Source organism: Puntigrus tetrazona, chromosome 15 (assembly GCF_018831695.1).
Source record: "Puntigrus tetrazona isolate hp1 chromosome 15, ASM1883169v1, whole genome shotgun sequence".
In the NCBI taxonomy this organism is placed as follows: Eukaryota; Metazoa; Chordata; class Actinopteri; order Cypriniformes; family Cyprinidae; genus Puntigrus; species Puntigrus tetrazona.
This window is the reverse complement of record NC_056713.1, coordinates 5544089-5571803: the sequence shown is the minus strand read 5'-3', so window position 1 is coordinate 5571803 and position 27715 is coordinate 5544089. Positions and strand designations below refer to the sequence as shown.

At 37.5% G+C, this 27715-nt stretch overlaps 1 protein-coding gene, 1 long non-coding RNA gene and 1 pseudogene across 2 annotated transcripts; 1 reads left to right on the top strand and 2 right to left on the bottom strand.

Annotated features, from left to right (window-relative positions):
• Nucleotides 1–1258: 1258 nt before the first annotated feature.
• LOC122358344 (E3 ubiquitin-protein ligase rnf168-like) lies at nucleotides 1259–7045 on the bottom strand. The gene is made up of 7 exons (XM_043258131.1): nucleotides 6969–7045; nucleotides 6087–6421; nucleotides 5933–6003; nucleotides 4715–4885; nucleotides 3865–3959; nucleotides 3710–3785; nucleotides 1259–2225 (listed from the first exon to the last, which is right to left on the bottom strand). Exons 1-7 carry the CDS (start codon nucleotides 7022–7024, stop codon nucleotides 1596–1598), a joined length of 1434 nt encoding a protein of 477 aa, XP_043114066.1. The 5' UTR covers nucleotides 7025–7045; the 3' UTR covers nucleotides 1259–1595.
• LOC122358345 lies at nucleotides 6407–7064 on the top strand. The gene is made up of 2 exons (XR_006252596.1): nucleotides 6407–6518; nucleotides 6983–7064. It is a non-coding gene; the product is annotated as an uncharacterized LOC122358345 (long non-coding RNA).
• A 515-nt stretch (nucleotides 7065–7579) lies between these two features.
• Nucleotides 7580–26696, bottom strand: LOC122358471 (annotated as a pseudogene).
• Between the last annotated feature and the right edge of the window lie 1019 nt (nucleotides 26697–27715).

The window sequence follows — 27715 nt, the reverse complement described above, 5'->3', positions numbered from 1 at the left end:
GTATTATTAGGGGGTTACTTTGGTTTGGCTTAGTGTTAAAGTTAGTTCTGTTTACGTGACCTTTTTTTTTTAAATGGGCCCAGACATTATTTCCTTTTATTTCAATGTAATATTTAATTTGTGATTTTTTTTTTTTTTTTTTTTTTTTTTTTTTTTTTTTTTTGGTTTGACTTTAATAAATAATTTCTCTGGCGGGAAATCCTGCATTCCTGATTTTGACTGCTCGGTCCATCACAGGGTTCATGACATGGTTTTTAAATTATTTTAATGTTAAGATTTTCTTATAATGCTAATAAAGTACTTTAACACGCATCTGTAAAACGTATCCAGTGACAAGATAGCAGCAGTGATTGTATTTCAGTTAGCTTCTTACGCATATGCTAAATGGTACAACGACATTTTAGATGCTAAAACAAAAGCAACATTTGATTTCTTGAGGGATCATTTTATAGAAATATAAGTTTTAGGTTTTTAGGCTTCTACAACCCTTGTTAATTAGCCATCATTTCTCGTTGATTTAAAAATAACTTTTCTTTTAGATAGGGATTGGGATAGCACATCCTGATTGTACTTATTGTAGTTAGATGCATTTCTAGGTCAACATATTTTGCACATTTTACTCCAAAAATTTAGTCTTGACCGTATCTCTACACCTAAACCTAACCTTAACCATGCCATGAGCAACGCTTAAAATAAGAGGAAATGATAGATAAATGACACTGATGTACAAGCATAAACTTAAGCATAAAAGCTATAAACTGGTTCAAATCTGATTGGTTTATCACAATGTTGATTGGGGTCAACAAAGACGTTGATCCAGGAACACGTCACACTCAGCAAAATAAGGTTCTGCATTGGGGTAAGGCAAAATTTTTGACAGCAATGTTGATCCAGGATCGCATCTACATATATATGCATGCATGCAAGCACTTATTTATTTTCATGTTCATTTTTATTGTCTAGATATGGTAACTCATATACACTATATGTGCTTAGCATCTTTTAGCATCTGTAACAGTCACGGCCCAGTTATTTGGTGATTTAAGAGAAACATTCTTAAAGATAGGGACCATCAAAACTAAGAAGAGTTGTGTCCAAACACAGAACTACTGCAGCATTGACAGATCCTGAAGATCCGGTTCTTACAAAACCCAACCACAAAGAAATGACAATCTATGAAAGAGCTGCCACCATCGACACCTAACCAGCCAACATATTTCAGGGGGCTGCATTTTATTCACTTGTCAATTAACCACACTTTTTTTTTTTTTTAAACCAAACTTTCCTTTTATTTAACCAAAGTGAAATGCCTGCAAATGCTTACAAAATGAAGTTGTTCTGCAGCATTAACACCACTTCAAACTCTAAGTTAGTCATGACTATAAAACACTCTAGGAAATGAAACTTTCATCATGACTTTACAGTATGACCCTCCTTGGAAAGGCACTGAAGGAGTGTTAGCAACATGCGACCAGGAACCGAAAAAGACAACAGAAATCGGTTACAGGACGTCCTTTAGTAGCAGCGCAGCACCTAAAAAGAGCTTCAAGTCTGAATGCCGAATAAGAAACCAGATAAAAGAAGTAGAGCAACATTCAGCTGCTGAGGTTGGGGAACATCTCGGTAAGGGTGGTCTGCTTCGCCCCCTTCTTCAAAGCAGGCGAGGCAGTCGTAGGAGAAGAAGCAGGGCTCTTCCCAGGGGTGGCTGCAGAAAGTCTCTTTTCGGTTTTCTCGCTGTCCCTGCGTCCCGTGCTGTTCCTCGAAGTAGGCCTCTTTCTGGAGTTTTCCTCGTCTGGGTTTGTGCTCGTGGAAGGTTTTTGCCGAAGCGGATAGCCGTCGGCTGTACCCTTCCTGCGGTCCACAGAGTTTTCGCGATCCAGCTGCTTCTGGAGACGCATGGCCATTCTGCGGTCCTCCTCCTCTTGCTGCCAGCGAATCTGTAAGGCCTCCTCGTGCCACACCACTTCAGACAGAAACGTGCTGTCGGTTGAAGGAGACTCACAGGGCCTCTTAATGAGCAGATCTGCTTCAGTCTGAAGTTCCACCTCTGAACTCTTCCTTTTCAGCGAGCTGCCGTTCGGACTGTTAAAAACAAAAGTGTGCTCTGAGCAGCTGGAGCCGGAGGTGGAGGGTTTCCCGCTGTAGTCCAGCATAGATGAGCTCAGTTTGCTTGTGCCCTCCAGAGATTGGGCTGAGAGGGGTTTTAGAGGGCTCAGAATGTTCTCCTGAAAAACAGGAACACTTAAATTGTCCAGAAAGTAATTTATCCGCAACCAAACATGCATGAACTTTGCACATACAGTCACGGCCAAACACATGAGCAACACTGGTGAATATGATCAAAGGCAGCTGTGAAAATTAATCTAAAATCTAACCTTTCATTGGATAATAAACATTGGGGGAAATATCATTATGAAACAGCCAAAAAAATCTAATAAACAACAGCCACAATTAACGTCACTCTTAATTCAATACTTTTTGAAATCTCAATTTGCCAGTTTGACAGCTCTACATTTTCTCCAATAATGTCTGAAGAGGTTAGAGAACACCTGACAAGAGATCAGAGAGCCTTCCTTCATTCCTTCAGCAAAATCACTCTTTAGATTCTCAGCTTTATGATGGTGCTTCTTCTCTTCAGGTCAGCTCAATCATTTTCTAAAGGGTTCAGGTCAGAGAACTGGAATGGCCATAGCAGAAGCTTGGTTGTGTGCTCAGTGACCCATTTTTGTGATGTTTTTGAGGTTTGTGTTTGGATTATTATACGGTTGAAAGATCCAATCATGGCCCATTATAAGATTTCTAATAGAGTCAGGCACTTATCGATTTTTTTCATCCCCATGTTCACCAAACCCATCTTGAGCGTTTGCTGCTAAAAATCGGACCATAGAATCCAGTCTCATTTAAAGTTCCAGTCTTGTCTGACAACTGGATATGCTGAAGTTTGTTTTTGGATGAGCTAGGAGAATTTTTCTTGAAACCCTCTCAAACAGCATGTTGTGAGTTTTAGATCTTCTGACTCTGAGATTTAAGTTTTCTACAATTCTCCAGCTGCGCTCCTTGGAGAATCAAAGTCTTTTTCTTACCCTGCATTAGTACGATAAAAACACATGTCGGCAGTATCGTGACACTTTATGTTGACTGGAAAGTCTTAATTATTAAAAGGCACTTCACTAATTTGTGGAGTACAATTATCTTTTGCTGCACATCAGAATTACATACTTTTTTGTGCTGGATGATTGAGGGAGTTTGGGCTTTGTTTTCCCTCCTATTTATGTAAGCCATGGCTAGACAATTTCATGTTCATAAATCACCCTGGAATGCTCAAAACTGCGAATATGAATGTAAAATACAACAGATATTTTACTAATTTCTAGGACTGCTAACAATCTAATAAAATGTTTGATTTTTGCGATTAACAATGTAGATTAATTTTGAGCTTTTTTGTTCATATTTACCAAGGGTGCCAATATTTTTGGACATGGCTGTACACTATTTAATTTTCTTTTTTAAAGTTAATCATTTTTATTCTACAAGACTGTTAAGTTGATCAAGAGTGACAATAAAAAATATTTACATTGTTATAAATGTTTTCAGTTACAAATAAACACTCTTCTTGTGATTTTTCTATTCATCAACAAATTATTTTAGCTGAATTCATTTGCAATCATTTCATTTCTAAAATGAGAACGTCAAAGCATAAAGAGATCACCTTATTAGCCATCAGAGAGGAGTCTGGGCTGCTGTCAGAACTGCTCGGCTGTTTATGAGACACTGGACGCAAAAACCTGAAATAGAATAGAATAAAGTGCATTAAAAAAATAAATATAATAATAATAATACTGAGGCTCTAGAGTCGCTACTCACTTCTCAATGTCGCCTATGTTTGGCTTTGTTTTCTTCGCCGGTGTATTATCAGCTGGTTTGGCGGTCCATGATGTTTCAGAGACTGGTCCTGAATTCTACAAAAACACCACAAAACAGCATTACATCCTCTCTGACTGACAGATTTGCGAAGACTCTACAACTGCAGCAGCATTTTAACATTAAATATCATTACTGCAGCTGTCTCTAACGATTATTTTGGCAAGCGAGCAATCAGTAAATTAATTGAGCAATCAGATAATTATATTACTGCTTTGTGGTAATAAAAGCTATTGTATAACTATAAGGAAAGCCAGCCTGATGACCGTTTCAAACTTTGCACGATCTAATTCTTATTTAATAACTGGTGCTGGGTAATGATTAATCGCATCCAAAAGAAAAGTTTTAGTGTACGTAAAATTTGTGCATGTACTATGTACATATATAAACAAACACACATGCTATAACATACACACACTGTAATTTCTTGAAAATGTTGACATGAAAACCATCAAAACTATTATTCTTTATTTGTCGTTTGTTTCTGGCAAGATTAAAAATCAAATAAACACAAATGTGTGCTTTTTTTTAACAAGAAGCACAAAAACAAAAAGCATGTAGAATATATGCAGATTAAATAACTTGATAGTTTGGCATCCAGTTGTTTTGTAGTTAATGATTAACTACACATTAATTAGCACAAATTCTAGCAACTTATTTACTGTGAAGGTTGAGACTGTCAGCGTGTGTAAACACCGAGAACACGGAATGAGAATATGTACTTGCGTTCAGACAGTCCAAATGTCAGGTTTTATTGGTGTTTTGACATAATGCTGATGATGATAAAGCTCACCAGCTCTTGGCTCAGCATTCTGGCCAGTTTCTCATCGTTCTCCAGCTGCTGCTCCTCTCGTCTCCTCCTCTCCTCCGCTATCCGTTCCTCCTCCTCAGCCAGGAGGCGCTGGATGTACTCCTCACTGGCTCTCCTCTCTGCTTCCTCTAGAGCTCGCTTCTCCTCCACCAGCTGTTCAAAACAGGAAATGAGATCATGACCCTTCAAGCTCCCTGCGAACGAATGGTACACCACTATTCGAACGTTTGGGGTCCGTTTCCATTTTAGATCAGAAATTAAGAGTTTATTAAGGCCATGTCCACACGTACACTGGTGTGTTTTACTTTTATCTGGTATATAATTTAAACTGTAAAGCCGTGTTGGCCAATCGGAAGCCTGAAAAAGTTACAGGTAGGTGGAGATAGATAGGTTTCGCTGTCTACCGTACAATGATTATTGTATTTGTAAGATTTAGACCTCTGCTCAATGTACGATCAATAATGGGAAAAAACTCATAACAGTTTCAGTATTTTGTGAAACCTCAAATCTTGGTTGTTTTAATCTATATTAATTCACCTAGCTGTAGATTCTGTCTGCCATGCGCTGCTTTAAAAGGTTAACTTTTGAGGTGGCAGCCCAAACAGGCTACAACAGTTTAAATATAAGCATTATAAGTGAATATAAGCTTATTTTAAGTCTACCGTAGTGATTCATTACAAGAGAAAAAGTTGGTTTGGAAGATATATTCATGATTTACTTGCTTGTTATATACATTTTGCACATTTTGAACACAAAAAAAAGTGTGATAGTGCTGCTTTAAGCCAACAAGCACTATACTGCAGTCCACGATGCCATCGTTTGTACCATAAACGGACTCCCTCAACATCTGGCAACACATAGGATCCCGTTTAACTGCGACTCAGAGTTTGGACCTTCTCACTGACCTAGTTTTTTATCTATTGTGGTAGTTAGTGCTAGTAGTGTTAAAAAGCTGCTGGTCTAGATTAATAGCTAAACCCCGTATGTTTACCTCAGATACTCCAAATACGGTAATTCTTAGCATCTGGTACGATATTTGGCAACATAATCACACCGAAACCAGAGTTTTTGAAAATCTTCACCCAGTATGGCCGGGCGATATATTGCAAGGCATCTCGTTAGAAGTACTCTGTAATAAAGGGATGTACAACCGCCATTTCATCAGATGACAACACATCCTAACCACGCCGAATCTCTCACCTTACTGATCTGATCCTCATACTCTTTCCTCAGCTCTCCCGGCTGACACACACGCGGCCTCGGAATGGTTACTGAGGGGGAGAAAGAGATCAATTCAACACGCAATAACAAAAAGTAAAGCAGGACACGTTACTGTTTCAATGAAACTTTGTACCAGCATCATCCTCCTCCTCGATGCCCTGCACTCTCCGCTCACACTGAGTGGGGAAAGCGTCCTGTATTCGTCTCCACAGCTCCATGTTCACCAAGGTCTTGTTGCGGCTGTTGAGTCGCGCCCAAGTGGACACGCGTTTTCGGCAAAGCGGACAGCACATGTTGGATTTGTCCACGGTTTCCAGAAAGCATGGTTTGCAGAAGGTGTGCGTGCAGGGCAAAGTGACGGGCTCCAGGAATATGTCCAGACAAACCGGACAAACGCAGTCCGAGCGTTTAAGACCCCCGGAGCATTCTTCAGCCGGGCCGGTGTCCAGTCCAGACACAGGCGGCATTCTGCGGGCAAAGGTTAAAACTCCTGCGTTGGGTGTATTCGTTTAAATTACGTTTCTACAGATAAACTGCTTATTCATGTCAACGACTCAATGCTATGGTAACGTTAACCATTACAACACTGCACACCAAAAACGTTAGCCAACTAGCTATTAAATAATAAAAAAAAACGCCACATGAAATGTCTTATTAAAACATCGACAGCAACGAATTAAGTAAAACGATTTTGAGAGTTCAATTTAACGTTATGTGGTGTACACATGCACAATTTGTCACAAGATGTCCCAAATGCTTATTTTATAAGCCTTTTCAATTTTAATACATGGCCAGATTGTGTCCAAATGAACGAATTATTTGATATATGTTTGGTTATTTCCTGTGCTAACTCACATCAGGAGGCTAGCGAACTAGCAACTTTGGGAAAGATCATTGTATGGGAAACACTGACGCAAACCTTTCGTTATTCAAAGCAGTTACAGTCACAGTTGATAAAATTGTGTATTAATTTGCGTACCAAACAGCAATTAGAAGTACTACAACTCGCACTTACTTGTTTATTTCCAGGCCCCAAAATCCCGGGAAATTTGCTCCCTCCCACTCGCGCATGTGAAGCCATGAGCGCCAACGACAGACCGGACTTTCAAAATAAAAGTCGTTCCGTTTTACTGTGGCCTGTCAGTTTGTTTTGTACCATGACAAGCAATAGGTCATGTTGGAAGAAAGCAGGTTAAAGAGTTGGACAAAAATCCTCTTCGTTTGATATTGGTTGAACTGATGCCTGAAAGATTAAATAAATACATATTTGCCCCATATGGAGCTATAAGCTTTTGGCCACCACTGATTTATTCACACCAAACCTTGTAAACTGTGTGCCTTTTCAAAATATTAAATGTCAAAGTATTAAATGCGTTTGTTTATAAATCTGTTACTTTCTTAAAAACATAAATCAATAAAATTGTGAACTGACACTTTACATGTTCTAGGTATATGAAATGCCAATATTATGTTGATTATTAGAAACACTGTTTATTGAATGTTCAGTAATTCTGTGGTGCTTAGCATTCAGTGATTTATAAACCCAGACAATGGTATTAGCTGAATAATCACAGAAAACCGGCAGTTCTTCACGAGATTTGCTGCCATAAATGACCAACACAGTTGGACACACATGTGTTAAAGTTTAATGATATTTGTTAGTATGTATTTGACATGTTTCCAGCGCGTGTCATCAGAAAAACAGGTTAACTTATGCTTTTGCCATCTTTTTCAGTGGCACATATTGAGATGAAAGAAAATGACCTCTAGTCTCAAAATGACCTCTAGTGACTTGAAGAGTACATGGAACATTATTTGCATTGCTACTACAAAGGACTGCAATCTTTTGAATTATAACTTACGTCTAACTTAAGCTAAACAGTTTGACTGCTCTTTTTTTCTCCAAACTGTATATCATCAATAGTTGTACGTTTTTAACAAGACGGAAATTACATAATACAGCCATCGTGTGTGATCCTCCAGCAGAGGGAACTGTTACATTCAGTGAAACGTGAAGGACTGCGTCTCAATTCACTTACAGTATACACTGGAAGGTAACATATTGATGGGGCATTTCTATTCGGTCATTTTTTTAATATTGTATACATAAATATGTATGTAGTATGTTCAGCATACCTTTTTTTAACATATCATAACTTGAGACACTGTGATTGATTCTTGCGTAATTTAAGGTAGGTCTCTGAACCGTTGTTTTGTAATGCTTTTAGAGTTCAGTTTACAAAAATATCTTCATAGAGAGAAACACCATCTTGATATTTAAAATGTGTGTGTGTCAGATATCAGAGTGTCAGACTGGAGGTTTGTCTTCAAGTTCAGGAGACAAAATATCGTTCAGTGTACTTCCTCTGTGTCGCAGCACAGAAATTTGGCTCTCCATTTCCTCCAGGACAGTTCTACTCAAAGACTGAAGAAGCACATGAGCGAAAATATATAAGAAGACTTAGTAAAACACTTTAAAAATTGCATAACGATAACGCTTTAAAAATGCACAATGCTTTAAATATTAGATTAGAATTATTCGATTAGACTTATCTTATTCGATTTTTATAATTGCATTCGTAATAGTTTATATAAAAGTCACCTGATTCTCAGCCAGTGCCTCTTTGGCCATGTAATGCTCTCGTTTGATCTTAATTTCCACCTCTTCTGGAATATCTGGCACCATCCAGTCAATAATACGTCCAATCAGGAGAACTACATGCTGGAGAAGAAAAAGCTCAAATATCAATAATGTTTAAAATTGACGAAAAAACATTTATACAGCACAATACATCAGTACAAATGTAAAATACACTTTGAATGCTTTAGTAAATGTTTTTAGTTTTAGGAAGCAACATAATTTTCAGAACAAATAAACGTGCAAATATTAAAAAAGGTTTGGTCAAACTAATAATAGACTGTGCACCTCAAATATAATGACGAAACTCAGTCGAATGGCCAGCAAATGATAGTAATCTTGTGAGGGCTGTCCTTTATCATCTCTGAGGCCTCGATATCTGAAAAAAAAAAAATTATAATCAATCTCTTTGTCATAACTAACCCCACACAACTCAGCATTAGGAGCCACTATGTTCCCAGACATAAAGAGGAAATACTGTTATTTCTATGTGTTTTATGGTACATATCTGTTTGCACATTTGTATTTATAAAACACTACTACACATATACATTATGATTCAGAGGTTTGGGCTCTTTCATAAATCACCTTTATATAGTGCTTTTAACAATACAAATCACTTTACATTATCAAATAAGAAAATGGAGTGTCATTAATGTAAAATGACAAGAATACTTCAAAATTCAGTTAAAGGCATTTCATTATTGAATACAGCTCAGCATAGTTTAAACAGTATCTGTGCTATCAAGTGGATAATATTGCATAATGTAGAAAAAAAACTCTTGAGAAATTTTATTCGGCATTAAATTGATTGAAAGTGACTCTCTTTTTCAATCTCTGTTCTATTTGTAATAAATGTTCTTCTTTCAAACCTGCTATTTATCAAATAATTCTGAAAATAATGTATAATGGTTTCCACAAATAATCAGCACATTGATAATGTTCAGAAAAGTTATATTGAGCAGCAAATCAGCATACTGATTTCTGAAGGATCATGTGACATTGAAATTTGACTAATTTCTTTTTAGAAAAAAAATGGTGTCTGTGAGGATTTCCAATCAGGTTTTAGACCGTACCATAGTACTGAGACTGCTCTCATTAGAGTTACTAATGACCTGCTTCTATCATCTGATCGTGGTTTTATCTCATTATTAGTGCTATTAGATCTTAGCGCAGCATTCGATACTATCGATCACAACATTCTCTTGGATAGACTAGAAAACTATGTTGGCATTAGAGGAAGCGCCTTAGCATGGTTTAAATCATATCTATCTGACCGCTATCAGTTTGTGGCATTAAATGAGGAGGTATCATATCGATCAAAAGTGAAATATGGAGTTCCTCAAGGCTCAGTGCTAGGACTGTTACTTTTCAACCTGTACATGTTACCTCTGGGAGATATTATCAGGAGTCATGGTGTTAGCTTTCACTGCTATGCTGATGATACTCAGCTCTATATTTCAGCGCAGCCTGGTGATGCACACCAAATTGAGAATCTAACAGAATGCATAGTTGATATAAAAAGCTGGATGATGAGTAACTTCTTAATGTTAAATTCTGAAAAACAGAGGTGCTAATAATTGGACCTAAAAACCCCACATATATTAATCTAGAGCACAGCCTATCACTTGATGGCTGCTCTGTTAATTCTTCATCATCAGTTAGGAACCTAGGTGTGCTGTTTGACCGCAATCTTTCCTTTGAAAATCATGTTTCTAGCATCTGTAAAACTGCGTTTTTCCATCTTAAAAATATATCTAAATTACGACCTATGCTTTCAACCTCTAATGCAGAAATATTAATTCATGCGTTTATGACCTCAAGGTTAGATTATTGCAATGCTTTATTGGGTGGTTGTTCTGCACGCTTAATAAACAAACTTCAGGTAGTCCAAAACGCAGCTGCCAGAGTCCTTACTAGAACTAGGAAGTATGATCATATTAGCCCGGTTCTGTCAACACTGCACTGGCTCCTATCAAACATCGAATAGATTTTAAAATCTTATTAATTACCTATAAAGCCCTGAATGGTTTAGCTCCTCAATACTTGAGCGAGCTCTTATCACATTATAGTCCTGCACGTCCGCTGCGCTCTCAAAACTCTGGCCATTTGATAATACCTAGAATATCAAAATCAACTGCGGCGGCAGATCATTTTCCTATCTAGCACCTAAACTCCGGGAACAATCTCCTAACTCTGTTCGGGAAGCAGACACACTCTGCCAGTTTAAATCTAGATTAAAGACACATCTTTTAACTTAGCCTACACATAACACACCAACACACCTTTTATTATTCAAATCCGTTAAAGGATTTTTAGGCTGCATTACTTAGATTTGCTGGAACCGGGAACACTACTCTCTTACAATATGATGTACTTGTGACATCATAAAAAGAATGGCATCTACGCTAATATTAGTCCTGTTTCTTTCTCAATCTGTTTTCACAGTTTGTATCCAGACTAGATGGTGGATCAGCACCCAGAGATTATGTTCATCAGAGACCAGAACACCTAGATGCGCCCTGTGGACCAATCACCAGATCCTGATGCACACACGCACACGCACACACTAAGTCATTGACACTACCTGACACAGCTGCGTTTAAAATTGAACTGGAAGTTAAGTGCTGGGGTCCAGTCAGAGGAGAACTGACCCCAACTGAGTCTGGTTTCTCCCAAGGTTTTTTTTTCTCCATTCTGTATGCATGGGGTTTTGTTTCTTGCCGCTGTCGCCTCTGGCTTGCTTGGTTGGGGACACTTAACTTCTAGTGACTATCGTTGAATTGACTACAGAGACCGTCTCTGCATTTAATAAGAAATTGGTCACTTTTCGTCATTATACATCCCTGTCATTATACATCCCTGTCATTATACTGTACAGTGCTTTGATGCAACCTGTGTTGTTAAAAGCGCTATATAAATAGAAATGATTGATTGATTGATTGATTGACTAATGAGGAGCAATGATGCTGGAAATTAAGTTTTGATCACAGCAACAATTGAACAACACATTTTTAAACTTATCACAATATACCATTTTATTAAATAAATGCATTTCACTGCAATCTCACCAGCCTCAAAGTATGGAACAGTAGTGCAATATAGAAAATCTTTGATCTTCACCTGCATGTCATGTTACTTTGTGTGAAGTTTGCTGGGGCCACTGAGAGGGTGAAGTTGACGTATCCTCTCAAGCTGCCTGTAGTGTAGCGATAAAAGAGCCGCGGCAGGAAATCAGACGTGAAGGCAATCAGGAAAGCCTGGCAAAAGAACAAGGCGTCAAACAAGATATGCGGCCTGTCTAATTAACTTTATTTTGGATTTAAATTTTTGGACATCAAAAGCAGTGATAGCAACGCCAAGCAGAACAATGGCACACATGCTGTACGACTGATCTCAGAAATGTGTTGTGATGCGTTGGGTTGAGTAATGGAGTATGGTTAAAATGGTTCGTTTTCAACCATTGAATGGATTACTAAGAATTTTATTGTCATTTGTTTCATTTAATATAATATATCGTTATATTACTGATGTGCATTATTGTATGTCAGCGATGCACAAGTGATTTTTGCACTGATCTGAATATGAGCCATTATTAAAGGAGACTAATGGCATCTTGGTTCTAATCCAAGATGGCGCTGATGGCTGCCTCTGTGCTCTGCAGTTGTTTTTATGTTTTGTTACATTCCCTATAATCAGTTTCACCAGGGATGAATTGCAGGATATTTGGCAGTACGCACCACCCAATGTTTCACAGGTTTATGAGCAACATGCTTTAGGATACGCAAGCATAGGAAGCAAGCTTGGGCACTCGCCAGGGCTCGTTGTACTGGACAGCACGTTAAATCTGCGAGCTTCCAGCTGTTCAGAGAGATCCGCGACACAGAGAAATCGCGTGGCAGTAAGACATGCTTCTACATCAGCCAAAGATAACGTACAGATGTAACTGAAGATGTGCTGTACTGATGTAGAAGCACTCTTCATTAACTCTAAGTCAGTTTATTCGCCACGAGAGTCATTCATTCTGGTGTTTACTACCACAAGCGCACTTGAGCCTGGCTTTACAGAAACACACTGATCAGATCAGAGACACAGAACAACACCCGAGCTGTGTTTTATCTCTCTTTGGGACTTTAATAAAACAAATGTCTGCAATAAAAGATGCATATCAATCTGTCCCAAAGGTAGCTTTAGGGCTCTCTGATCACCGACCATCTATCTGAGCAAGATGACTAAATCTTGTGTAGTTATAAAAAATATAATTTACAAATCTGCGTTTAATAAACTTTCACAATTGTTCATGAAACTTTTTGCATGCATAAAAAACATTTTGTTTATTAATGGTTTGGTCTTCAGGTTTAACTTCAGGTATATCTAAGTTTACCTAATCAGCCAACAAGATTAGGTTGTATTGATCCTACATAGGTGTTAGCATACAGTCTTCTGATGTCTTAGCTATCAACATTTAGCCTATAGGTCAACCAGAACTGAACTGTTTAGGGGTGTGACATGCACACTTGTCTTCCAACCAAGGAACAGGTCAGGAAGAAACAACGAAAAAACTCATACCATAGGTGAGAGAACATCATAAATCAACTCAAAAAATGTGTGATCTAACATCTGTTTTGATCTTTTGATTTACACACCTCAATCAAGGTGACAGGACCCCATTGACAGAGGGGTCAAATAAATCCACTCATAAATCTACACATGTACACATTTGACATATGGCAACCTGTGAAACAACGCTGTGGTCATATATTAGACCATAAATTAAAGCCATAAAGCATAGATCTCACACATGGTGCATGTAATTACTACTCTCCTGAAGATTGCAATGACACCATACTTATCGGCCTGATTCAGAAGTCTGCTTACAGACAGTTATAACAAACAGAAGCTCAACACGCTCAAATCAGTGGAGATGATAGTGAACTTCAGGAGCAACCCGTTATGGACAGTACTGTAATGCCAGTGGAAACTTCAAGTTCCTGGGCACCACCAACTCTCAGGACATGAAGTCCATTATTAATAAGGCCCAGCAGAGGTTATACTTCCTTTGCCAACTGAGGAAGTTTAATCAGCCAAAGGAGGTGCTGAAAATGTTGTACTCTGCCAACACTGAATCTGTCCTCTGCACTTCAATAAATGCCTGATTTAGCTCAGTCCAGACTGCTGAACGAATCACTGGTACAACTCTCCCACTCTCCAAGAGCAGTACTTATCCAGAGTGAGCAGAATGACTGGCAAAATCACATCTAGCACACCCTCTTTGAACTGTTGCCCTCTGGCTAGTTCTACAGAGCACTGAGCACCAGAATGGCCAGACACAAGAACAGTTTCTTCCCTCTGCATTTTATGTTACTGTTTATAAGGTTTGGGGAGAAGCTCTGTCTAGCTGTGGCTAGTTTCACACTGAAAGCATGAAAGCTGTCTTTATGGATGCTAAAGCCAGTTTTCTGTCTTCTGTCACATTTCTCAGCTTTTGAGTTGAAGGAATCAATGAGATGATCAACATCAAGACATTTGAAAAAAACCTTGAAACAAAATAAACGTACTGGAAAAGGAATAATGTTTAATTTTCAGTTATAGCCTGTACAGGGTTTCTGCAGGTTTTATGAAAAAAAACATACTGAACAGTTGTCTGTGGCCCCAGAAAACACTGAAATTGTCAATGAAGTTCACTTCTTTTATACCGCGGGTTCCTTGTAGCCATGTATTCTGAACGACTGAAATTTAAGTCTTCAAAGTGTTTCAAAGAGTTCACTAAAATCCTTCTAAAGGAGTTCTGGCTGCTCTTTCTGAATATCAATTTCATCAGTCTTGAGCCTCATTAGAATGTTTTGAAGTTCCCTGTTCACATCAGAGATAGTTGTGTAATTGTGGTCCTGCTACTAATGCTTCTGATAAGGGAGCCACTATCAACGTCATCAGCTGCTCTCTGAGCTGAGTTCCTCTGTCTGGTCGACCTTGATTGCCTGTTAGCAGCGATGTTAGCTGCTGGCTGATACAATCCATGTTCAATCATGCATGGGGATTCCTCACCCACATTCATTAAAGCTTCAAATCTCAGGATGTATAAAGGGTGGTAGAACACCAGTGTTTGCAATCCCTGTCAGAAGGGGTAGAGGATGCTACTGCAGCAATACAAGATACCCCTAACAATCTGATGCTAGGAGTGCCTTTGGGTCTCACTCCCTGTTTGTGTCATTGATTTGCATGTCAAAAAATTTCGGCTTGCTTCTCTACACCTGATATAAACTAGATTTTACTAGATTCACAGGACACACCAGTTGGCAGCGGAAGGCACAGAGTCTTCTTTTTCATAGTACTATTCCAGTCCAAAAATGTTTTTTGTTTTACCGTTTCTTCCAAAAATGTGTTGTTTGGGCACTGTGTTGATCTGCTGAAGTTAAAATCTTAGTATAATCTTATAATAAATAGCAGGAGTGTCTGAACTGTAGTGAAGCCGGAAGCAATTTTAAGCAAAAACTCAATTCAAAAGTTAGTTTTTCAAATTAGTTTTCTCAATTCAAAACTCAAAAGTGTTAGTTTTTCAAAAAAAAGGCTCAATATGCATTTAAAGTAAATGAATCTTGATTTAATGATGTTTAGAAATTTGTAATGCAAAACAACACATAAAAATGCTATTTATTATTTAATTATTTTATTTTTTGCAACGTATGTAATGACTTGACCATAAATCTGAGACTTTCTGTTTTGATTTAGAACTTTTAAGGCCTTTTTAAGACTCACAGGCACACTGTTATACTTGCCAACAAAAAATGCACCATTTTTGGAAGTATTTTCAAAGTTTTTCGAACTTGAGTTATCTAATGGAATATGTTACAGATTACATTTTACAGAATTTATTACGTGGTCCCTGGTCCCAAATGATCACTATAAAGGACAAAGACACTTACATTGCTGATGACAGCCAGGTAGGAGATGAACTTTAGAATCGTCAGCCAGATGCCAATGTCTTGGGCTCTTTCCACAACGGGCCTGCGGTAATTCTCACACACAAACTTCTGGGCATCGAGACGCACCTCCACCCAGTTATTTATCAAGGCAAACAACGGAGCCAAGGGACAGGCTGCTACAAAGATGGTGATGAAACCAAACTGCAGAACTGACAAGATAACAGTTTCAAAATCAGCCTTTGATCTGAGTTGAATGGCAATTGCGTTCAATTTGAAAGCCACCAAAATGATACTCTTTTTATGAGATAGTAATATATATTGTGTATTGTACTTTTTAAAAAGAATACTATAAATGTAATCTATAAAAAGACACAATAATAAAAATAAACACAATTTAATTTTCTTTTAACCAGACAATTAGACATTATTTAATAAAAGTGCCAGTATTTACAGCACATAAACCAGTCCAAAGCAGTTTAGATGTGATCTTACTAATCTGACAGGGCATAATTTCTGTTATAATAATAGCTGAAATGTCACAGTCAATAAGCCTCTGACTGGATGAAGTCTGTGTCCCTAATAGAACGAAGACCAGGATACTTGCATTAACTGGACAAGAAGTAATAAAACTAAATTTTTGTGAATGTATTTTTGCAATAAATAAATAAATCAATCTTGTAATACACAAATTATTTGCATTAATTTACACCGAGAGAGTTGGTCAACAAGACTGATTGGTTTTGTTTTTTAATTGTTTTCTATTACTTGGTTTCAAAAATCAGTTTCAAATAAACATCTTTCTGACTCTCTATTAATCTGAAATAGATGCATAATATGCACAAAATACTAAGCAGCCCATCTGTAACATTGACAATAAATAAATGAATGATGCTGAAATATCAGCACATGAATAAATGACATTTTAAAATATATATCCAAGAGTAAAACCGCTATTTTAACATACATAATATAATAGCATTATATTTGTCCATCAGTCTAAATAAGATACAAGAGATAAAGACTGACCCATTTCCAGATACTCATCGAACAGCCCCTCACACACCAGCAACTGATAGTTTGCTTCCCATGGGCTGAGCTCTGGCTCGTTGTCTGGTTCATCTATCACCTCCTGACTGGGAGCTGGCTTCAGCTTCCTCCTGTGCCACCATGTCTTTAATTTACTGTTTTAAAGAGATGGGTAAATCGTGGGGATGGTTCTTTATATATTACAATGACTAGACAAGCTCTTTAAGAAGATTGAGCTCAAGGACCTACGTGTAAGACAAATTCCTGGATGTTGCTGATGACCTGTTTGCCTACCATGATGACTAACAGTTCCTGAGCTAGTTCAATGAGACATCCAGAGGAACCACACTGCATAAAAACAAGGACAGAACCAAAGTTATTTAATTAAATGAGCAAATGGTATAGCAAAGTGCGTTTTAAAGGAAGAAGACAATTTCAATTTCTGACAATGTAAACACTTACATCCTCATTTCTGAATTCCAAGGAGTGTGTTATAGTTTCCAGGGTATCCAATAAACCTGTAGAACAAATCAAATATTAGATGAAAACGGAATCTTCTTACATATTTATTCGCTCAGTACTGCATAACTACCCACCTGCCCTTGAAAACGAATGTAAACAGGAGATGAGTAGAAGTTGACAAACTGGAAGACGAAGACCTTGAGGATGAACGCGTCTTCATATTTGGTCTGGGTGCGGTGCATTTCTAATAAAGTGGAGTGAATAAAACTTAGCTGTTGTGTAAAGAAATATGTATATAGTATGTGTAAATATGAAATAGCTTACCCCATCGTGTCAGAATTTGGGCCAGGTAAGTGTAGAGCCGAGACAGCAACAGAATAACCAGCAAATTTAGCATAGAACCAGTGAGGCTAGCTATCCTTCCAGCCTATAGGGTGAAAACTCTCTTTTAATCTAATCAATGGTTATTTTATACCAGCTTTATGTGTTAGCAAACCAAGTTGTTAATCATAGTAGTGAATTCTAGCCAGCCATAGCTGGCTAATCTTGAAAGAGACTTGCTTTCCCTTTGGTATACTCCACTCTAAACCCTCCCTCTACTGTTTAATGGTAGCTTTGTTATTTCTACATCTAGGCAGGTTTGGAACATTGTTTCTCGCACATAACATCATTTTAATGACCCAACCTTGGAGAGGTTGTCATAGTCTAATTGGAATGGGAACTCTCTGGTGGAGAAAATGCTGGAGGCTGAGGTCTACCGGCTAGATATAGCTTCACTGAACTAACACTTTCAACATGAAAGTTTTCAAGTGACTTTGAATAGAAGTGTTAGCTAATGCAAATGCATTCTTCATTCAACATGTGAATAATTTGGTCAGGTATTAAAAGATAATTTGGTCCGGTACAAAAGAAATGGAAAGGAACTTACGGAAAATATGAAGAAGGCATTCTGCGATCTGTAGATAATGATGCTTAGGATGGTTCGATACAGGATAATGGCTATTAAGAAAATCAAAACAATGGCAATCTGCAAGTACAAGGAATAAAAGATTGCTTTTAAAATTTGGGGGATTACTGAAGATTTCTCAACCATTGCGAGATGGAAATCCATTGACTAACCATTAAAATGACCACCATGTTGCCAGTTAAGCATGCGACTCAGTCGTTGATTCTCTGGGAAATAGGGCTCTTCTGCCCCTGTGACAGGATTACGAATCGTCATGGGCGCCAACGCTGTGAATCTGGTCTTGGCCTCTCCTAGCATCAGAATCAAAATATTAAGCGTAAAGCAAGAGAGGTAAAGAATTGCTCAAGTTTGAGGACTAGTAAATATTAAAGGTTAAGACATTTAATCACCTCTATTTCCTCAAATTCAGAGCAGTCCCATCGGTGCGATGGGAGAGTATGGAGCTTGTGCGCTTCCAGTGCTCCAGGAAGGTGATGCCCACAGAGACATGAATATGCTGAAGAACACAGTTCCTCCGTTGTCAAATAGCAAGCCCACGCCTATTGCAAAATTTATGAACAAGGATTTAAAAAAACATAATGTGATAGCTAGTTTTAGAGAAAGTTATTTTTAGCTTATTTAAAATGCTGTCCATAATTTAAAAACTTGTAGGAATGTCACCTTGTAAGTATAGCAGATGCTGGAGAGGTTCCAGTAGCTGCAGATGTTGCATAGCGGACACATGACAAATGCGTCTCTACTGGTGCACAGCTCTTCTCTGTGGGGGTCAAGGGTCAGGATCAGTGCTACAGCAGGTCAGCAACATAACTGACATGAACAATTTTGTGATATACTCACGCTGCCACATCAGTTACCATCAGCCAGATACCAAACAGAAATATTATAAAGCCCACTACTGCTGCTGGTAATAACCAGCCTGTGTAGAAACCTACGGACAGGATAAATAAGCACAGAAAGTAAGTCATAGCCTGTTATTGTGAAAAGCGGAGTGTTTTAGTTTATTAATGCTTTAGTGTTATTAATTCTCCATCATCTACGTATTGTTAGCATTAATGCTAACACTTTGCATCAACTAACATGAGCTATTAATGAGCGACACATTTGTTGCAGCATTCATTTATGTTTGTTAATGCTGATAAAAGTTTATGAAAACACAACTGTTCATTGTTGTTTCATGTTAGCTCAAATCAATAAATAATATTAACAGTTAGATTTTTTTTTAATTATGTATTAGTAATTAGAAATGCTTAAGTATGTCATCCTTAATGTTGTTAATTAATAGAACACTTGTAAAATCTACTCTACAATAAGAAATGCATTCTAAAAATAAATAAATACAGTAAACAAGTCAAGCTCATCAAAGATGTTTTAAGACAAGAACAGATATTGTTTTGTATTCAGGACAACTTTGATGAAAGGCTTTGAACCACTTCAGATGTTGACCACTGTAACAGTAATAAAAGCAATGATAATAGTAATAACAGATGATATATAACATTGTAAAATGTATATGTGAATACAAGATGGTCATATGTATTATGTCTTGGCTTAAACTGAATCGTCATACCCAGCCATGCAAAGTAGAGCGCTATCTTCTCGCCAAAGTATTCACGAATGTGATCCAGAGGTTGATACTTTCTCCAGCAAGCCCAGCGAGCCCAGTAGTGATGCAGGATCTGTCTCATGTTGAGAGTCTGTGGATCTGCTGCTTTCTTCACCATCTCAAATGGACCCTAGCGAGAAGAACACAAGTCAAACTGTGCTTGCATAGATTATACAAAGATTGTAAACACAATTCTTTTTCGTGAAATGACGCAGACAATGCTTTATGACAATGCACGCGCATTAAGAGAAGTCAGTTTGATTTCATGCTGGCTTTAAGTATTGTAAGCAAAAAGAGAAATGAGCATAATTTGTTTGTTTGTGAAGGCAATGTTCAGATAGACTCTTACATTACCTCGTGTAGAGGAAAAGCAGCAGTGAGAACACGCTCACTAACCAGCCGGCCTATGCCAACCTCCCCTCTTTCAACGATCCATATGGAGTCCTGGCTAATATCTCATACAGCTTTACAACAATTACAGAAAACAGAACAGTTTAACAAAGAAAGAAAAAATTGTCCATTTAAGCAAATAAACAGTACGATCTGTACTATGCATCATGATTGTACTCGCAGAAAATGTGTGAAATACTACCAATGTGTGAAATAAATGAATCACGGGATACGTATATGCAAATGTTTGTGAATGTTTCTACAGTGGATTTGGCAGAGCTGACTTTCAACCAGTGATGCATCCACCAACTAAAAACATTTTAGCGCACCTTCTGATTTTAGGGGAAAAATGCTCAAAACTCACTATCTGGTGCCTCTGTGTGGTCTTGAAAAAAGTATCCTTGTTTTCATGACCAAGAAACCTAAAAGCAGTAAAAAGCAGTAAAGTGTATTATATTAAACATTCCTTTGCACACTCTTTTTTTTTATGCATGCAAAAGATTGATTCGAAATGCACAGTAGTTACACACAGAAACATACACAGAAACAATTACACTAACTTAAAAATAATAACACTAATAGTTATATACTTTGACCCTGTGCCACAAAAAAATAGTTTGTAGGTGTGTGTCATTAAATATATGGGTCACCTGATACCGCAAGCACTTTGCATAATTGTGTGTTGGGAGTGTGTGATATGTGTTTGTGTTTAAGGAGAGCTGACTCTCTGCAAACACGAAAGTGTATGAATTGTATGTTACATGACAGACTCAAATCCTTTTGTTAAGCACACAGGGCTTGGATACATGTTTTACTGTTTTTAAGCTTACTTCCTTTGTTCGCACGTACACCAACTTGTTAAACCGTGTTGAGGTGCGTTTTTGAAGTAGGGCTTTTAGCAGGAGTTTTCCTTCAGCATATTTTCATGCACGTTTTGGGGCACTGCGTTTAAAAAAACGTTGGATGGAAATGCAAGATGCGCATAAAATCTTAAAATACATAAAAAGGTGTGTGCTCATTTGAGATGGATTTTTATTTTGGCATGCACATAAACTACGATGGGATTCATTTGGAATCACATTTACTGAATATATTCCTGGATTATGTAAGAGAAGCTTCCTTTGTATATTATTTTATCTTATATAAAAAAACACTTGTCACGAACACCAGTGATTATCTGGAAAAGTCTTTTTAATGTATTATCCTCCCTTTCTACTCAGAGTCTACCAGGTTCAGTCGTGTGGCTGTGTGCAGTTTTGTTGCCGTGACAAAGTTTACAAAATGGTGGCCTGCCTGGTTAGCACATGTTGCAGTTTCAGCAATTTTAAAGAAGGCGTTTAAACCCACGCAACAATTTTAATGTTTTAATAATCTACACTTAACCTGATTTTAACACATTTCTTGAGCAAATTAATATAAAACAAGTTACAAAGATATGTAACATCCAGCCAGCAGAGAGCCCTCTCGCCAAGTACTAGCCAGTACTCCAGGTTCTTCTCTGTTCATTTCCTATTTGGAGGATTTTATATCCAGAGGCTCTCCAACCAGACAAAGCGAGTTTGACCTGCCCACCGAGCGTTTATCATTCTACCCATTGCTATCTTGCCTATGATCATTGCCTGTCTGCCTGTTTCTCAACTGTTGGATTTGCCTTTTCTGCGCATTGATTGTATTGCTGTTCTGGTTCTGACCTTCTGCCCGCCTACTCGTTTATGCTTTTTGTCTCAACCCTCAATAAACTCGTTAGCAAGATATTGTGGTGACATATATGTCGCATTGGGTTGATAAAAAAGGTAATGAGTTGCTCAGCTTTAGCTGATTAAATGGAGTTGAGCTGCTCGGCTGGTGGACGAGGCTCCCTTCGGTTGCCCTCCATGCAAACGCGCTTTATGGGAGGCAATTCAAATTGGCTGGCTGATTGCAGTTCTGTGTATTATATGCTTCCTTTGGGGATTCTATGCATTCAGGCTATATATATTGGCCTCAAAGCGCCCCCACCCCATAACAGCACACTAACATGCTTAACATTTGCTTAATCAGATTATATGTAAAGGTGAACTCGTGAAAGGTCAGCATGAAAGACAGTGTCCTTTTTTTTAATTGGTACCTTTCTAATTTGTTGCTGCGGAACTGGCAGGTGTAGTAGTCCAGGAAGGTTGGGAACATCTTGTGCCATCATGTTTGGGATGTGCAGTTTTCTAGGATCTTCTCAGACCAGTTTGATATCGAGTCGCTCACAATCTAAAACGGAACAGGACGGTTAGATATACTCAGTATATCATTTACTTTGTGGTATAAAAGATCAGGTATGATTTACCTGCAGTGGCACTCGAAGACTGATCTCCTCAGCATAATAACACAGAACATTCCAGGGAGCGCTCAGAAGGACATAAGTAGTCTTTTTTGTTTTTTCCCTGCAGAACCTCTTTCTGAGAAACATTCACAGCAGGAGATAGGAGAGCTGCAACCGTGTCCTTTCAGTTTTGATTTTAAAGCGCATTTTAAATCATTGTGACATCTTTTGAACATAACGACATGATTAACAGAGGACAGAAACTAGGTCACACAGAGCACACGGGGAATGAAAACACACACAGTCCAGGGGTATGACAGCCTTCTTTAAAATTGTAATAACAATATATTTAAAAATATACCATACAAGTTTTAACAGAAATGACTGTAAAGTAGACTATATTTAAGTTTACAGTTAATGTTTGTCTGGTTATTGAGCAGCACACTAACAATATAAGACGATAGAATAAATTACGTATTATTACATATAAAATTGGACTTCAGTGCTTAGTTCAACTATTTTTATGCTTAATTACATGCTTTCAAAGCATGCATATATTATTTCCAAAATAAGTACACATACAGCATAGTTTGCATTTTATTTGGACTATGGCTGCAACCAACATATGAAACTTGAATGTGATATGTACGAAAATATACATACCGTCTCCTGATGAAGGCCAGCGGTCTGGAGTCTAGACAGAAACTCTGTCCTCCACTTCCTGTGAGTGTCACGTGAGGAGCCGGACGATACTTCATCTGATTCTGACGACTTCAGGGGGTTCACAGATTCCTCCCAGACCAAGACAAAATCTGAAACACGTTCAGTATCATGTCTTATTTATCAAACGCATTCAGATTCTAAATCAATATGAAATAACAATTTATTAAACACTGATAATTTGGCAATATCAAAATATTGCTATTAGAGGAAATGAACTAAAAAACTCCTTTTTTGACCAATACTTTGTCAAAGTGACTAAATTAAGAATCCGATTTTTTAACACGCGATACTCACCGATCCGAGTGACCCCATCACTGAACACGTTCTTGTTTTCCTGAGCTGCCTCGCACGTCTGCGAATGATATGCAGTTCGCAACATCTCCATTTATCGGCATGCACATGAAGAACTGATTCATGCATACAAGAAAATCTTTACAAGAAAATTCCTATGAAAAGCCTGTAATGCGCGTCTTATCAGGGATGTGAGGGTGGAGCGGTGGAAGGTGAGAGATGTGAGGAAATTTGGCATGTTTGTCTTGCATTGTTAACTGCTAATTAGCTTCCTCTCTTTGTGACCGCTGATTATTTTTGTAAACAACCTGCACGTACTTATATATAAAAAAACCACACACACAGACAGTGGTGTACCTCCATGCTCCCGTAGGTTTGTTCAGGATGGTCGGACAGGGCGATAAGCGTGGAGCTGTCCTCCACTGCATTCTTCTTCCTTTTCATCATTAGCCCCAAACAGCCAGTTTACTTCTGTGTCTTCTGACCACCAATTTGGGAATCTTATGTCCCTCTTTAAAACATAATGTATGGTGATTCGGTTATTGTTTTAAATACTAAATCTGGTATGTATACAATATTGTTCAAAAGTTTAAAATAAATCTTTTTTTTCAATGTTTTGGAAATAAGTCTCTTCTGCTACAGTTATATGTTATAAAAAAAGATAATAGTACTACTAATAATGAATAATTAAAAATGAAGCATGCATTTATGTAAATAATATTACAATTTTAAAATGACTACTTTCTATGTGAATATATTATCAAATGTAATGTATTTCTGTGATGTGAAGCTGAATTTTCTGCATCATTACTCTAGACTTCAGTGTCACATGATCCTTCAGAAATATATGCTGATTTGATGCTCATTATGATATGCTGATTATATTGCAAACAACTGTGCTGATGAATGTTTTGTTGTTTTTTGTATAAACCCTTATCGAAACTAAATATAAATATAAATGACAGCATTTATTTGAAATAGAATGTCACTATGTAAAACTACAAATAGGCTAATATTAATATTTTACAAATCATTCATATATAAAACATATTTAAAAATATTATGTTTTTATGTATGTGTGTGTGTGTGTGTTTGTTTTTCTTTATTATTGAATTAATGCAACCTAGCAGAAGAAACTTTCCAAACTTTTGACTGGTAGTTTATACGGCCGCTGTTGAGTGAATCCAGAGCTATGCTTGTTCGTAAACACCGCGAGCATCGGGCTGGAGGTGTGCGAGCCTCCCAGACCTGAGCGTTTGCGGCTGGATGATTGGTTCCTGAGTACTGGTTCACGGCCGCAGTTCCTTTCTTCCCGGAGGTGCATGAGGAGCTGACAAAGTCGTGGATGGCCCCTCTCCTGGCCAGAAACCGGCTTGTCTCCCTCCACCCTCGACGGCGGGGCAGCCAGGGTCCATCTTGCAGGTCCATCCAGCCAAGGCACTGAAACAGCTGCACAAGGGTGAGTCTGACCCGAGGTTGATGCAACCGAACAAAGGTCACGGCGTTGTGCCTCGGGAAGGCAATGTCCACATTAGTAGCCCAAGAGCGGAAATGAAGGACGTTGAGAAGGTCGGTGCACTGGACTAGGTGGCCATATGGTCGATTCCCTGCGGGCAATCCCATATGTGTATTTCCACAGTAAGATTCATGTCTTCCCTTGGAAGATTTCCTGTCTGTCTCTGCTGTCAGTTTATACCCGTGTGACGGGGAGTGGCTCAGAATTAGTTAACCACTTGCTAAATTTCATTGGAGTTTTCTCTTAATCAGAGCTAATCAGGGCTCCATGCAAGACCCCAGTCTGTCGTCACGACATAACGTCTCCGTTTCCTCCATCAGGTCACATACGTAACCGAGACGTTCTCACAATAAATGTGTACATAAATCTGAACATCATTATGTAGGTAAAGTGAGATGACTAATTAAGGAATACCGCAGATGAAACACTGAGCATAAAATGACCCAATTAAAGATGTGCACTGTGTACTTAGAGTCCCTTAGAGAACCATCATATACACAGCAAACACAAGCACTTAAATACAGACCAAAAACACAAATATATTCTACATAACTGAAAGAATGTGAATAACAAAATATATGAGCGTTATATATGAGCGTTCAATTATATATGCCAAATCACATGGTATTAAACATTTCCCGTGTTATAACAGCAATTTTGAGTCTTATGTGTAAATCAGATATAGTACAGAACAGTGGAAGAGGATGTAAGTGAAGAGTTACAGCGAGTGCAGCATTCACCAATTAAACAGTCTGGAGGACAATCTGGGTCAGGTGTCATTCTAATGCATGTTTTACCATATTACATAATTTCATTATTTCAGGCAGTTGATCCTGCATAAGAATGTCTAAAACTAAATCGATTTTAATACTAAATGTATTGTATAATATAAGAGATGTTTATAAAGAACTTGTATGATCTACTGTGAATAATAATAGTAATAATAATAATAATAATAATAATAATAATAATAATGTATAATAGTGTAAAAATGTAATGTAAATAACAATTTTAATGTAAACCTTATTATTATAATTAATACTAAATATTATGCTTTGTACATCATACAAGTTCTTTATAACATCTCTTTTAATCATTTAGAACATAAAACCTGGTTTAAATTCAATAGAATTTAATATTCTAGAAATTCAATATTATCAATAATAATTAATAATAATAAAATAAAATATTATGGAAAGTAATATAAAATATATAATAGCTCTGTACATTTCCCCATATTTGTATTCATCACAAATGCTGATCAAAGATACTTCATAAATAATATACGAATCAAGTGCTTATATATCTAATATACACGTTGAATGTTGGCTTGATAAAAATCTTGTGAGAAAGTTTAAAACCTTTAAAGTTTGAGGATTATATAAGCTTTACTGATAAAACATCAGGGAAAATCTGAGGGGATTTTTTAAAACACACTACACAAAAACTAAGTCAGATCAGTTAGAAAAGATGAAGGAATTAATGGCCAAACAAGTACACATGTAAGCATATGGGATTTGGGGAATTTTAGTGAATAAAGCTTGAGTTACACTTCAAAATGTTGGTGTCAGTTTACGAAAAAGAATGTTTCTGTATCTCAAGAAAGCTTTGTCAGTGCAGCATAAACATTTTTCATTTATTCATCTTTTAAAAATCACATAAATTCATGCCTAATGATGCATGCTCTCTAGACTCCAACATCCTGTCAGCTAACAGCTGTTTTCTCTGGTTATCTCTTCTCTTTCTCTCTGCTCACCTGTAGTTTCCTTTCTGCATCGGTTGACCCTTGCAACTCCAGTTCTTCTCAGCTCAGAGATGGTGACATTATATCTAAAACCTTTCCAAAAAAATTCAAGTGGCTCCTTCCAAGACTCCAGAGCACATGCAGGATAAAACTCTCTGTCAGAAAGAAAGAACAGAGTGCAAGCAAAGAGGAAAAGGAGGGGTAGAGTCTGCTCATGCTTTTGCTGTTAAGGAGGAGTTTCTCTGAACTTCAGCTAAACAGACATTTGCAAATATGGATTACAGACACACTGTCAAACCAAACAGTAATAAATGACTGATTCCTCATGTAAGTGTGTCAACAATTTTCAGATGCTTTAGTTATCACTGTGTTAGCTTTAGTTCAACTGCATGGTAACCTCTCTTGAACAAATTTGAATTAGTATTTGTTAGTAAGCATCATTTGCTCTGGTGGGCCAGATCTGCTATGTTGTTGCTGCTGAAGCAATAAGTGATATATCTGAAATGCACGAAACAGTGGAATTTATTTCAGACTGCAGAAGAAAAGATGGAGCAGACTAAGCACACATCTAGACAGGTTACGCTGGGGAAGGTCAAGGGTTAGAGGCATCCACAGGTCCTGCACCAATTGATCTGATACAGTCAGAAATAATTGTTACGCTGGACAGAAACAAACAAATGATTAGATGAGTACCAGGTACAAAATTTTCTAATCAGAATGGATTGCTTTTAGCGTTATGATATATCACATAATGATATTTAGTTTGGTACAACTGGTGCTCTATCAGCTGTTACTTCCTTCAACTGTTTTAGAAGGAGCAGCATTTTCACATTGAGTTTGTAATTACAGAGTGCTTATATGCTGAAAATATATAATATGATATTCTCACATTTCCTTAATGTGATATTATGATATCCTTCTGCCATAACACAAGCTAAAGTCAGGGCTGGATGACTTAAATTAATTTAATGTGAATTTAGTCAGAAAAATATAGTAGCAAAAGGGAAACAAAAAAATCATTTTCTTAACAAAGGTCACAAAACAGTGAACAATGTTTAGTCTAAAACATCCAAAAAGGAGAGAAACATTCTAAAACAAAAAGGGGTATCAAATTCACAAAAAAGTAATACAGTCAATACATACAAAAATATTTAAAAAGGTTTTTCAAAGGAATTCTAATTAATTT